General features: G+C 39.2%; 1 protein-coding gene across 1 annotated transcript; it reads right to left on the minus strand.

Annotated features, from left to right (window-relative positions):
* Positions 1 to 1,347: 1,347 nt before the first annotated feature.
* Positions 1,348 to 15,310, minus strand: LOC117336927 (venom allergen 5.02-like). The gene is made up of 9 exons (XM_033897744.1): positions 15,209 to 15,310; positions 9,685 to 9,774; positions 9,094 to 9,273; positions 8,524 to 8,672; positions 8,089 to 8,174; positions 5,801 to 5,859; positions 5,006 to 5,113; positions 2,057 to 2,174; positions 1,348 to 1,641 (listed from the first exon to the last, which is right to left on the minus strand). Exons 1-8 carry the CDS (start codon positions 15,303 to 15,305, stop codon positions 2,122 to 2,124), a joined length of 822 nt encoding a protein of 273 aa, XP_033753635.1. The 5' UTR covers positions 15,306 to 15,310; the 3' UTR covers positions 1,348 to 1,641; positions 2,057 to 2,121.
* Between the last annotated feature and the right edge of the window lie 207 nt (positions 15,311 to 15,517).

Here is a 15,517-nt window from a genome sequence, read left to right on the forward strand (position 1 = left end):
TATGACGCTCTTGAATAAAAAAGAGTGTCCCTTTGTCTGAAGCTCCGGAATAATTCGTCATACGGGATATTTAAAAATGAGTCTGACGTTGTCAATAGGTGGGATACGTAGGTATGGTTGTGTTACTGGGCAGGAGAGATAATTGTGTGGCGTTAATCCATCTGTCTGAATCTCTTTAAAAATTACATATTTATTTAACTCGTGCAGACCTGCTCCCATCCATCATTTACACCAAGTAAGGTGTTATTGGTCAAAATAAACATCCATCAAACGTATCAAGGTTATTACATTCGCACCGAAAATGCGCTCATTAGCATATGTGTTTTTGTGTGTCTAGTGCTAGAGTTGTGTTTGAAATGTGTGGTTAATTGTGGGATTCGTATATAGTCTACTACATACAGATCTTAGCTAATGTCTGAATAGTTTACTTTTAAGATACGAAACTCAAAGTTCATGTCTGAATAGTTCACTATTAAAATACATGTACATGACTCGTAGCAGATGCAGAAAATTACTATTAAGCATGTTTAGAAATTGTTCGGCGTTTTATCAAAGTTCATAATTTCAGCCCAAAGTTACCTTTAATATCCTAACAACGTTAAAATAGGTAATGTGACAAAAACTCAGGGAATTAGACAGATAACAGTATTCATGCTACCTTTACTTTGAATGTGATATTAACCATTGAAATAAAAACACTCTCGTCTAATTACCAAGTAACTTAATTTTTCTGATGATAAGACATATATTGAATACATAGAACAACTTACTATAGTTTAAATACGTACAAACTGAGTTTTTTTGTTTTTTGTTTTTTTGTTTTTTTTGTTGGTTTTTTTTTTTGTTTTTGTTTTTTTGTATTTTTTTTTTTTTTTTTTTTTTTTGTTGTTTTTTTTTATCCGTAGATTTACTCATTTACAGAGAGCATGTAAAAATGTAAAGCAAAATGCTGTCCAAAAAAAAGGCAGAAACAGAACACAAATTTTGCTAAACACCATCACGGGCATCTAATCACGACACCATCCTGTCTGGTCTATAATTCAGATCACACAAGGTTTCTATTTTGTAGAATGTTTGTACAGAAACAAATTCCTGTGTTGTTCGAATACATTCACACGTAATCATACAACTTCAGCTAGCGACACAAACTAGCATTTGGGGCTCTAGTAAGGCTGGGCAAGCGACAGAAGTAAACTTTCGATGGCCCCTTTAGATGTGGAATACGTCCCTTTCTCAGGAATAAAAAGATTAATGAAACCATACGTTACCCAATTTACCATTGTAACTTTGTATCCGTCATCTATAATAATATCTTAAATAAATATCATGCTTAAAACAAAAAGACAATTTTGGAGAAAATAGCAACTATTATTTATTAAACCCATTGTCAAATTAAAAACAATTCAAAATATTTTTGTCATAAATTATCACAGATTTTTACTGAGATCGATTTCACATAATGAAATTTATATCATCTTGGACGTTGATATAGAAATAGAACCGAATTCTTCTTTTGTTTGATTTTCGATTCCACTCAAAATAGGTTTAACTTCAATGTCACTATACAGACGATCACCAAACACAATTTGGATACGAGCTTCCCTGTCGCCCTTGAATTGGAGATGTAGGAAGGATCAGCATCTGAAATTTAAGTTAATAATTAGATTTTTGATGAGTTGGTGAAAACATCAATTCACAGTAAATGTTGATATCAGTTGTTATGCTATAATGACCAACATGTTATTTTGTTTATTGGTTACAGCAATGACATTCCTGTGTTTTTATGGAGGGTTGTCAACAGAGTCACGTATTTTTATTTTCTGATGAAGAAATACTGAGTATAATAGAAAGGCTTATCCAGTTGATTACAGACATTTTAAATTTTCATTTAAAATTGTTAGGAAAATACACACGTGATTTCGAATCAAAATCCTAATCCTGCACCGCATATGAATATTGAAATTGACACGCGCATTCACACGTGTACCTTACATGGATACACATATGCTTTTACACGTTTACATTACGTGGGTTTTCCACACTTGTTTCTACTTACATGGACATGTTTTACACATGTGTGGACAGTAAAACGTCACGAACACCTTGTTACAATCTGTCTGTTTATATCCCCTGGGGCCGCACGTAGGAAGGCACATCTGGGACACTGCATTTAACTGTAATACAAACATTTATTACAATTATGCGTGGGTGGCTATGTGTCTGAGTTTTTGATAAAACCAACATTTATCGGTTCAAGTAAACAGACATCGAATTTCCACTAAAATGTATGATTATATTGAAAGATCAGTATCTTGTGGTGGAAATGAACGCATATCTTTAAGTCATAATCCCATCAACGACTCATAGCCCGACAATCCACTCATATCCCGACAATCCACTCATAGCCCGACAATCCACTCAGTCATAATCCCACCACCAACTCATAGCCCGACAATCCACTCGTAGCCCGACAATCCACCCAGTCATAATCCCACCATCAACTCATAGCCCGACAATCCACTCGTAGCCCGACAATCCACTCCGTCATAATCCCATCACCAACACATAGCCCGACAATCCACTCCGTCATAATCCCATCACCAACTCAGAGCCCGACAATCCACTCCGTCATAATCCCACCACCAACTCAGAGCCCGACAATCCACTCAGTCATAATCCCACCACCAACTCATAGCCCGACAACCCACTTATAGTCATAATCCCATCACCAACTCATAGCCCGACAATCCACTCCGTCATAATCCCACCACCAACTCATAGCCCGACAATCCATTCAGTCATAATCCCATCACCAACTCAGAGCCCGACAATCCACTCCGTCATAATCCCATCACCAACTCATAGCCCGACAATCCACTCCGTCATAATCCCATCACCAACTCATAGCCCGACAATCCACTCAGTCATAATCCCACCACCATCTCATAGCCCGACAACCCACTTATATTCATAATCCCACCACCAACTCAAAGCCCGACAATCCACTCGTAGCCCGACAACCCACTTATAGTCATAATCCCATCACCAACTCATAGCCCGACAATCCACTCAGTCATAATCCCACCAACAACTCATAGCCCAACAATCCACTTATAGTCACAATCCCACCACCAACTCAAAGCCCGACAATCCACTCAGTCATAATCCCATCACCAACTCAGAGCCCGACAATCCACTCCGTCATAATCCCATCACCAACTCATAGCCCGACAATCCACTTATAGTCATAATCCCATCACCAACACATAGCCCGACAATCCACTCCGTCATAATCCCATCACCAACTCATAACCCGACAATCCACTCATAGTCATAATCCCATCACCAACTCATAGCCCGACAATCCACTCAGTCATAATCCCACCAACAACTCATAGTCCGACAATCCACTTATAGTCATAATCCCATCACCAACTCATAGCCCGACAATCCACTCCGTCATAATCCCATCACCAACTCATAACCCGACAATCCACTCATAGTCATAATCCCATCACCAACTCATAGCCCGACAATCCACTTATAGTCATAATCCCACCACCAACTCATAGCCCGACAATCCACTCATAGCCCGACAATCCACTCGGTCATAATCCCACCACCAACTCAAAGCCCGACAACCCACTTATAGTCATAATCCCATCACCAACTCATAGCCCGACAATCCACTCGTAGCCCGACAATCCACTCATAGCCCGACAATCCACTCAGTCATAATCCCACCACCAACTCATAGCCCGACAATCCACTTATTGTCATAATCCCACCACCAACTCATAGCCCGCCAATCCACTCAGTCTTAATCCCACCACCAACTCATAGCCCGACAATCCACTCGTAGCCCGACAATCCACTCATAGCCCGACAATCCACTCAGTCATAATCCCACCACCAACTCATAGCCCGACAATCCACTTATTGTCATAACCCCACCACCAACTCATAGCCCGACAATCCACTCAGTCATAATCCCACCACCAACTCATATACATAACATCATAACACAATCCACTCCGTCATAATCCCATCACCAACTCATAGCGCGACAATCCACTTATTGTCATAATCCCATCACCAACTCAGAAGCCCGACAATCCACTCAGTCATAATCCCATCACCAACTCATATACATAACATCATAACACAATCCACTCCGTCATAATCCCATCACCAACTCATAGCGCGACAATCCACTCAGTCATAATCCCACCACCAACTCATAGCCCGACAATCCACTCGTAGCCCGACAATCCACCCAGTTATAATCCCACCATCAACTCGTAGCCCGACAATCCACTCGTAGCCCGACAATCCACTCATAGCCCGACAATCCACTCGGTCATAATCCCACCACCAACTCATAGCCCGACAATCCACTCACAATCACAAGTACCACGTGTCGAGGTTATGAACATTTTTTTTAAAGAAAATTGCCAACCATTTCCACCAATGCTGCAATATGTGATACCAGCCTGGTATTTTTTCATAAGAGTAGGCTGTAACTAGGTAAACGTTAGTTAATTGGTGCTAGTTACGACTGTTTTGGTCGTAATCCCTGCATAAGTTTTCACGTGCACCCGTTATCAAAATGTGTTCAACACATTACCAGCAGTCCAAGGTTAGCCGACTACAGTTGATCCGTAGCAGGACATTAATTAGAATATTCCAAACCAGTGCTTACCAATTGTCACATTATTAAAACTAACCAATACACCACATTGTGCTAATCCACCAGGTCCTTCCTTATTGATTTAGGGTGTAGGGCTCTTGCACGGTCAGCCTAGACAAGGGAGGTAATCTGACGTAGAAAGCGAGAAGATAACCGTGACTTACCTTAGACAAGGGAGATAATATTTTGTCTGAAGCGAGAAGACAACCGTGACTTAGCTTAGAGAAGGGAGATAATCTTGTGTTAGAAGCGAGAAGGCAGCAATGACTTAAACAAGGAGATAATCTTGTATTGGCGAACACAATTGTGACTTACGTTGACACGTGTTTCCTCCAGTAAATGCGGGCTGCATTTTAGGGTCACAATCACACATGCATGACGAGGTTAGTTTTCTGTCACCATTGCAATAAGTCCCTCCACAATCTACAGTAGAAGCCATGTGACATGAAAAAAAATATTTATATCATCTGGCAGAATGATTGAAGCACTTTTCAAATCTGCAGTGGATTTCTATTATAAACAAAAATAATCATTAATTCATCTCCAACATCAGTTTTAACGAGTACGTTTACATACCCCTTCTTAAAAACGTCAAAACAATTAACATTAAACAAAAAGATTTCGTTGAAAATCACACATACATGTATTTCAACGTCACGTTATTAACATGTGCATAAGCTAAAATAAGTATCAGTACCCTTCAAGATTCGATCGATTTTAACCAGTCAAAGTATGATTAAGCAGCTCAGTCTATGACTTAACTTAGCTGCGATAACGCAGCTCTGGACGACGGACGGACAATTTCTGACAGATGGTCGTCATCACTGAAGGCAGCGTATGAATATTCGTTCTGGACTTAACTGAGAGTAAACCATACACGGGGTCGAAACGGCTCTACTTCACAAAGCACCATACCACAGTAAGGTGTTTCGTACTTGGGTGATTCCAGGTAAGTGATCAAAATTGATCTCCTAACCAAAATGGATACTTATTGCAGCCTTCTTGCAAATAAATATTTCATGGCTACGTGTATTTTGCTTTGCGAGAACATTTGTTTTATACGACAGCGTTCTGATTAGACGAGACTTGCCGATTGATTGACATACTCACCTGTCAGTTTTGTAGAGGACCCGGATTTGTATGGTTCGTCGAACTGTCCAATGTTTCCACTAGTCATAAAAAAATCACATACAAACAGTTACCAGACATTTTGTAATTGATATACAAAATCTCAGATGGCATAACTATCGTAAATATGTTTAAATCAAGCATAAACTCCCTTAATTAAACTCTGTATATCGTATAAGCAATATCATTACATAGATGTGAAGCAAGCCTTTAAAAGCCAATCAGTCAAATACATACATTTATTTTAGTATAACTTAAACTTGAGAGTTTTGTTTGTTTTTGCTTTGATTTTGTTTAAAGTCACTTCCTAGACATTTGTTTGCTCCGAACAGACGACAGAAGTCATAGCTGTCCTCACAGAGACAAGCGCTCAACTCAAAGGTCAAAGTTGAAGAAGTGGCATACACGACATGAGGAACTTAAGATTTAGATTAGAAGTAGAGAAAAGATAAGATACCAATTTAGTCGCCTCTAACTAATCAGGCAACAGGTACAATTCTTATACCCTACCTACATTACTATTGAAATTGTAAAACCGATTTCATTGATGCAATTATTAAACTTGTAATTTAACAAGTAAAAGTGGTGTCCTGAGCCTAGGCAGTCAAAGAAGCATCTGCCTAAATGGATCGAGAACAAGATGATCGGTATATCTGGCAGCTCTGAAAACCAAGACTGCTTCGGCCGGAGAGAATGTGATACTGTTCATTCTGTCGCAATCAGATCATCAGCTCTTCATGCTTTCCTATCAGAAACCACCAGCGAAGCGAAGATACGAATATGTCTTTTTCTGGGAAATGGTGAAAATGAAGCCTGTGTCACATTCCCTTTTTAATTTGAAGCATTATGCTGTCACTACGTCAAGCGTGGAAAAGGATTGAGACCTGTTGTCGTGTTATTTCTCCAGACAGGCAAATGTGGCATGGTCGGTAACCTGGGAATGCAAACCTAGGGCCTTATGTACGTTCCCCGTCTCCAGAACAAGTCTATGTGATTCCCCGACCGAATATGCAAGTCGATATAAACTCCCGAACCAGTTGACCATGGAAGAACTCATGCAATGAGTCATAGTGGCATTTGAACGAATAGTTTATCACAGAGCACGTCTGACGATCTGATTTAACCTTTGATCCCAGCCTTCTAAATAGGGAGCCCATTTGGCTAGAGGAAACATTTTGAAAGGTATGATTTGAAGCATATCTTGGTAACAGCTTCTACCGGAGAAACATCGCACCTACATGTAGGAGCGACCTATGAATAAGGGCCCCTGGTTTTCGTAACGTTCTCCATTAATAGTAGGACTATTTCTTGACGCGTAATTTCCCAATATGGTACTATGACGATAGAAAATCGACTTAACTTAGCATCACCAAATCCGACAGCACAGACAATCCTGAAAAATCTCCTGATCTAGGACCAACTCCGTCCTCAACGAAACGAACATCTTAATTGTCGAGATTATTGACAGGACTCAGTGACTTGCGATCTAACTCTGACATCCTGAGGATAGTCAGCAGAATCAGGGGAAGTAAGTACCACCTCTTGTTAAAGTGGAACCAAGTAAATCGTGGAAGAAATAGTCCGAGAGGAAATGTTATACTCCGAGAATCTGACAACCTCATCCTCAGCTTTGTGTCTGCCCGGTTTGAATTGGCGAACCCTTGGCTCTGGAATGTTTTACTTGTTGCCATGGGAGAAAAAGCTAGAACAACGGTCAGAATGAGATTTATCATAACAACTTCGGTACATACGTTAATAGGCTCCACATTTCCAAAAGAAATGCGACATTCAAGAGAAAAACCCGTCGCCGTCCGATATAAGACAAACGCAACAATGAAAAGAGCGATAAATGTATTAAGTTTATATCAGCATTGCAAAATCAAACAAAAACAGTTGAAGTAAATAAATGAAATCTGAAATAAATACAATCTAAAGTAAAACAATGGGAGACTAACCGTGTCACAACTGAGAAGCAATGTTGCCTACCACTACGACTCGAACAGAGAGTACGATGAAAGGAAATAGGGAAGTTTGAGAGTCCTAGGACAACTGAAGAATGGAAAGCCGAACCGTCCTCTGGAAAGTCTAACGAAACACTTAAGGGCGCTAGGTTAGCAATGAACTGTGACGTAAAAACGGGGGTTCTTGAGCAAGAGGCCAGGTAGGCGAGATTATTTAATACATTGAGGATAAAACGCGTAAAATATGTTCACTTAACTTATGGTGACATATCACTGCGAGGGATTTTGTAATCAAACAGCCATATTTACCTTGGCCCGTAATTACAGACGTAGAATGGCGTGGTGTCACACATGGCGAAGCCGCATCCTACGAGGTAGGTGTCCGCCCACACCAGCTGAAAGAAAGGATACATTGGTGGAGTGGCACGCCATATTTGTTTATGATACTGTTATATAACATGACAATAGAAGATGTATGTGTTTATTTCTACAGGCGTAACGTTGTTTCAAAGATGACATCAATTCGTGAGGGCCGCGGTGGCCGAGTGGATAAGGTGTCCCGACACTTTATCCCTAGCCCTCCACCTCTGGGTTGCGAGTTCGAAACCCACGTGGAACAGTTGCCAGGTACTGACTGTAGGCCGGTGGCTGTTCTCCGGGTACTCCGGCTTTCCTCCGCCTCCAAAACCTGGCACGTCCTTAAATGAAATCATAACTAATTCGTTAAATATAAGTATACATTACCTGTGTATAATGTCCGACCTGCCCCAGCTGGTTTGACCCTTGGTAGGTAAAACTTGACTCTTCCTTGTTCCATAGCTCAACGGTAGATGTCCAGTTACGCTTACTGTTGGCGGAGCCTGTGGCTATATTCTGTCCGACAGAGAACCTTCCTGGAATACAATAATGTTCACGCAGATTGGACGAGATTTGATATACAAGGAATTTGCAAACATACATTTTACTGCTGCATTATAAGGCATGAAATAACTGAAATAACTGCTGAATAAAATACGGACAATCAGACTTGGAAAGATACTACGTCATGATCCCAGTTGTATACAATTTGTATATGTGAAGTAATATAAACCTTCGTTCTGTCGCTGCGAAAAAACGACAAGCTATCGGAGCGCTGTAACGACGATTGCTAAACAAGATCTTTTTTATCATTTTTTTTTTTTTTTTTGCTTGTGGTAATGTTGTGTAGTTGCCAGGTGAAGACAGTAAGAAGGCAAAATGAAGACAATTATTGACATTTCGCCACGAAATAGCGAACTGACCCATCTGCCTCCGTATTATGTGATTAAAACGCACCTGGTATGTACCGAGCCGATCCTAGATCATGTTCCATGCGACAATTCTCTGCCCATTTCCTTGCAACCATGGCAACCTCGTCGTCCCACGTGACCTTATGCATATAGAGGGCGTTGTTGACCTTTTGTCTATACATGTTGTGCAGCCTAATGATTTCTGTCTTCTCTGACGTAACCACTCCTGGTGACGTAATCAAATATATATCATTCATTGTTAACTTTGATCACGACGAGGTGGAGCCAGAGATACAGAGGCTGATATAACATTTCCAACTCGAATTCCCCTAGTTACTTTGATAAGGAAATGATAAAGAATGCCATTCCTACTTGCAACCTCAATATTTTCCCTTTTTATTTGCAAACTTTAATCATAATCGCCTGTCTGTTTCTTTCTTGGCATATCACTGAATATATTGGCCGATCGTTGAGACAGACATGCGACGTCGTTATAGAAACCAAATGTACAAAATCAATATATGTGTGATATTAAACCAAAATCAAATTGAAATGTTGGATCAATCGTCCAACGTCTTATAGGTGAGAAAGTCCTGACTAACATAGGGACTATAACTACGTCTGACGTCATACGTACCGGACACGCTGACTTTTGGAGATTTACTTAGACATGCGGAATGACCAGCGATGACCTTGAACTTCTCGTGACATCCTCCAATAACTAGATCTGGAAAAGAAGAATTCAATTTTTTTAGACTTGTCGGTATCCAGTATTGAATTGGAGACATTAGTTGTGACGTCATAATTGAGGGAGTCGGTATCCAGTATTGAATTGGAGACATTAGTTGTGACGTCATAATTGAGGGAGTCGGTATCCAGTATTGAATTGGAAACATTAGTTGTGACGTCATGATTGAGGGAGTCGGTATCCAGTATTGAATTGGAGACATTAGTTGTGACGTCATGGTTGAGGAGAGTCGGTATCCAGTATTGAATTGAAGACATTAGTTGTGGTGTTATGATTGAGGATAGTCAGTATCCAGTATTGAATTGGAGACATTAGTTGTGACGTCATGATTGAGGGAGTCGGTATCCAGTATTGAATTGGAGACATTAGTTGTGACGTCATGATTGGGGAGAGTCGGTATCCAGTATTGAATTGAAGACATTAGTTGTGGTGTTATGATTGAGGAGAGTCAGTATCCAGTATTGAATTGGAGACATTAGTTGTGACGTCATAATTGAGGAGAGTTGGTATCCAGTATTGAATTAGAGACATTAGTTGTGACGTGTTATGATTGAGGGAGTCGGTATCCAGTATTGAATTGGAGACATTAGTTGTGACGTTATGATTGAGGGAGTCGGTATCCAGTATTGAATTGGAGACATTAGTTGTGGTGTTATGATTGAGGGAGTCGGTATCCAGTATTGAATTGGAGACATTAGTTGTGACGTCATGACTGAGGGAGTCGGTATCCAGTATTGAATTGGAGACATTAGTTGTGACGTTATGATTGAGGGAGTCGGTATCCAGTATTGAATTGGAAACATTAGTTGTGACGTTATGATTGAGGGAGTCGGTATCCAGTATTGAATTAGAGACATTAGTTGTGGTGTTATGATTGAGGGAGTCGGTATCCAGTATTGAATTGGAGACATTAGTTGTGACGTTATGATTGAGGGAGTCGGTATCCAGTATTGAATTGGAAACATTAGTTGGTGGTTATGATTGAGGAGTCGGTATCCAGTATTGAATTAGAGACATTAGTTGTGACGTTATGATTGAGGGAGTCGGTATCCAGTATTGAATTGAAGACATTAGTTGTGACGTTATGATTGAGGAGAGTCGGTATCCAGTATTGAATTGGAGACATTAATTGTGGTGTTATGATTGGGGGGAGTTGGTATCCAGTATTGAATTGAAGACATTAGTTGTGACGTTATGATTGGGGAGAGTCGGTGCCCAGTATTGAATTGGAGGCATTAGTTATGACGTCATGATTGAGGGAGTCGGTATCCAGTATTGAATTGGAAACATTAGTTGTGACGTCATGACTGAGGGAGTCGGTATCCAGTATTGAATTGGAGACATTAGTTGTGACGTCATGACTGAGGGAGTCGGTATCCAGTATTGAACTGTTACGTTTATTGAAAACATCTTAAGGGCGTGTCTTATTCATTTATAATGACAACAAAACTGACTCATTGACACGTGAATCAAACTATATGAGATGCCACGTGTATCAAACACTTACATGTAGTTAGCTATAAACCTCGTTGTACCAGATCTAGCACATTATGTAATGCGTATTTATACTATTTGTAGGTAAGTCGCGACACTGTTTACAAAACACTCCAAACACCAATACCTTTGAATCTGTGACTTTTACTGTGCTTTAGCAGACAGAAAGATAATTCTCTTTCATCTGCCAATGTTTATAGTATTAATTTCTCCCTGTGTGTCCTATTTCTACCTCTAGCAACGATGAACACGGTGATAATCCGGAAATTTCGTGCCGTGGACCGTTTCTTGGTTTTAGTATATGCAGACTACAATGGCGGTACTCGATCGTTATCAGACTTGATTAAAACTCCAAAGTGTTTACAATGATTTTACTTACTGGTGATAAGATGTAACAAAGGATCAATAAGGCACACTATCTTAACTCCATTCATCAAACAATCTGACATCGATGACGTTTAAATCAGTAAGCCATTGACATATATCTAATAATGTTAAAGGGTGAGTAAACTCGATGTTTATACATTATGGAATTTGTAAATAATAAACACCGATTTATTTTATTTCTCTATAGTACAGGAAGTATTGTGGATATTAATAAAACAATAAGTGGATTACTTTGACCACCATCAATTTGGGGACCTCTATAACACCGCCGATCTGTCTAGAACCTGTTTCATGACATCATACGTATGATCGATAGAATCCTACCGATAACCGAACTTGTTTGGTTTGTGAGGTAATACAAATGGATTTGTGTGGATAAATTGATAATATTATGAACTGTTTTGCTTTGTTTTGTTTTTCATTTTCCTTTTAGGGTATCCTAATGGTGATTTCCCTATCACAAGTATCTGTTATCAGCAGTGATTTCCCGACTAATTTTACAATAGATGTAATAAGGAAGAAAACTTTCAAAATATTTTACTTGTGATTTTTTTTTATTATGACGGAAATTATTTCGTATATTCAACTTAAACGAAGGGCCCTATATAACCGTCCCAATACACCCTGTATAACCGTCCCAATACAACCTGTATAACCGTCCCAATACAACCTGTATAACCGTCCCAATACAACCTGTATAACCGTCCCAATACAACCTGTATAACCGTCCCAATACCTGTATAACCGTCCCAATACATCCTGTATAACCGTCCCAATACAACCTGTATAACCGTCCCAATACAACCTGTATAACCGTCACAATACCTGTATAACCGTCCCAATACCTGTATAACCGTACCAATACAACCTGTATAACCGTCCAAATACAACCTGTATAACCGTCCCAATACAACCTGTATAACCGTGTCCCAATATAACCTGTATAACCGTCCCAATATAACCTGTATAACCGTCCCAATATAACCTGTATAACCGTCCCAATACAACCTGTATAACCGTCACAATACAACCTGTATAACCGTCCCAATACAACCTGTATAACCGTCCCAATACCTGTATAACCGTCCCAATACAACCTGTATAACCGTCCCAATACAACCTGTATAACCGTCCCAATACAACCTGTATAACCGTCCCAATACAACCTGTATAACCGTCCCAATACAACCTGTATAACCGTCCCAACACAACTTGTATAACCGTCCCAATACAACCTGTATAACCGTCCCAATACAACCTGTATAACCGTCCCAATACATCCTGTATAACCGTCCCAATATAACCTGTATAACCGTCCCAATACAACTTGTATAACCGTCCCAATACAACCTGTATAACCGTCCAAATACAACCTGTATAACCGTCCCAATACAACCTATATAACCTTCTCATTACCTGTATAACCGTCCCAATACATCCTGTATAACCGTCCCAATACAACCTGTATAACCGTCCTAATATAACCTGTATAACCGTCCCAATACATCCTGTACAACCGTCCCAATACCTGTATAACCGTCCCCAATACAACCTGTATAACCGTCCCAATACCTGTATAACCGTCCCAATACAACCTGTATAACCCGTCCCAATACAACCTGTATAACCGTCTCAATACAACCTGTATAACCGTCCCAATACAACCTGTATAACCGTCCCAATACAACCTGTATAACCGTCTTAATACAACCTGTATAACCGTCCCAATACAACCTGTATAACCGTCCCAATACAACATGTATAACCGTCCCAATACAACCTGTATAATTCGTCCATGCCTGCCTTTTTTGACCCATAATATTTAGATTATAGCTTTCCTTATGTGGAGATTACCGTCAAAATTGGTATGTTTGTATTACAGAATGATTTTCTATTGAATGTCGAATATTGAAGCATGCGACATTGAAATTGCGAATGTCGAGCTAAGCGGCGGTACAATGTCGAGCCTTGTTAGCTATATTCATGTTAGGAATGTTAACTGTCGATTGTCAAGCGACACTCGAGTGTCGAATATTGAATGTCGTATGTCCTATTCGAATGTTGTATGTCATATTCGAATGTTGTATGTCCTATTCGAATGTTGTACGTCGAATATTGAAACTTTTTTACATAGTTTAATCCTACAACAGCAATGGTTAACACAGCAAAATGGGTTTTACAGACAGAGGGTAGATTTGGCCAATTTGAAAGAAAGCATTGCACAATACAAGCTTCGATCGGCAAACACAGAATTTTAATATGATCTACCTTTAGATCTACCTCTTTATACGTGATTAATCTAAGGTCGTGATCTACCTGTACATATGTAATTAATCTGACGTCATGATCTACTATTATGTAATTAATCTGACGCCATGATTTACCTGTACATATGTAATTAATCTGACGTCATGATCTACCTGTACATATGTAAATAATCTCACGTCATGATCTACCTGTACATATATAATTAATCTAACGTCATGATCTACCTGAACATATGTAATTAATCTGACGTCATGACCTATCTGAACATATGTAATTAATCTGACGTCATGATCTACCTGAACATATATAATTAATCTGACGTCATGATCTACCTGAACATATGTAATTAATCTGACGTCATGATCTATCTGTATAGACGTAACTAATATGACGTCATGATCTATCTGTACATATGTAATTAATCTAACGTCATGATTTACCTGTACATATGTAATTATTCTGACGCCATGATCTACCTGTATATATATAATTAATCTAACGTCATGATTTACCTGTACATATGTAATTAATCTAAGTTAGTGATCTACCTGTATATATGTAATTAATATGACGTCATTATCTACCTGTATATATATAATTAATCTAACGTCATGATTTACCTGTACATATGTAATTAATCTAACGTCATGATTTACCTGTACATATGTAATTAATCTAACGTCATGATCTACCTGTACATATGTAATTAATATGACGTCATTATTTACCTGTATATATGTAATTAATCTAACGTCATGATCTACCTGTAGATATGTAATTAATCTGACGTAATGATCTAACTGTACATATGTTATTAATCTGACGTCATGACCTACCTGTACAAATGTTACCAATATGACGTAATGATCTACTTGTAGAAATGTAATTAATCTGACGTCATGATCTACCTGTACATAAGTAATTAATCTAAGGCCGTGATCTTCCCAATCTGATTAAAATCATGTCTTGATCTTCGGTCGCCTTCCGTAAACCCGTTCATAAGTAAATAATATGACGTCATGACCCGTAGAATATATATAAATAACGTCGTTAAGGGGACACGTTATCAACTAACTTCTAAACTGTGTGTCATATGGAACAGAATGTTGTTTACTATTCCTAATACTTCCTTTTTAAGTGTCATACTAACAGTAATTCCTTACCGACGCTTTACGTCATTATACCAAAATACAACAAAAATGAAAAATTTGGTTTGTCAGCGAAGCATCCACACAAATCTGGTAGATAATGATGTCATACTTACCTGTGGTGGCGATTATGACAAGTGCCCAGGTAAGACTCCGGCCCGGACCCATTTTGTAGTTTGTGAAGATTGAGTCGGACAACATAGCTGATATCATGACAATCGCTCTAATATCATTTCTGATGAAAAGGGCTCTTATCAGAAGTTACTCGTCTGCGCATGTCCACATTTAGTTTACTTTAAGTATGGATTAATTATTTCTATTACATAAAACATCTTTATCAGAAAACTTCCGTTAGTTTGTTTCCTTCATCTATGGAAACCATTGTTACCCCCTTGGAAAGAAAAGAAGGCAAGTTGGGCGGGGCG

Source organism: Pecten maximus, chromosome 10 (genome assembly GCF_902652985.1).
Source record: "Pecten maximus chromosome 10, xPecMax1.1, whole genome shotgun sequence".
Classification (NCBI taxonomy): domain Eukaryota; kingdom Metazoa; phylum Mollusca; class Bivalvia; order Pectinida; family Pectinidae; genus Pecten; species Pecten maximus.

Coding starts and splice junctions, on each gene's coding strand:
- LOC117336927 (XM_033897744.1), bottom strand. CDS start 15,305: ATGATATCAGCTATGTTGTCCGACTCAATCTTCACAAACTACAAAATG. Junction 8,673..9,093: donor ATCGGCTCGGTACATACCAG/GTGCGTTTTAAT, acceptor ATTGTATTCCAG/GAAGGTTCTCTGTCGGACAG. Junction 5,114..5,800: donor GTCCTCTACAAAACTGACAG/GTGAGTATGTCA, acceptor CTTCTACTGTAG/ATTGTGGAGGGACTTATTGC.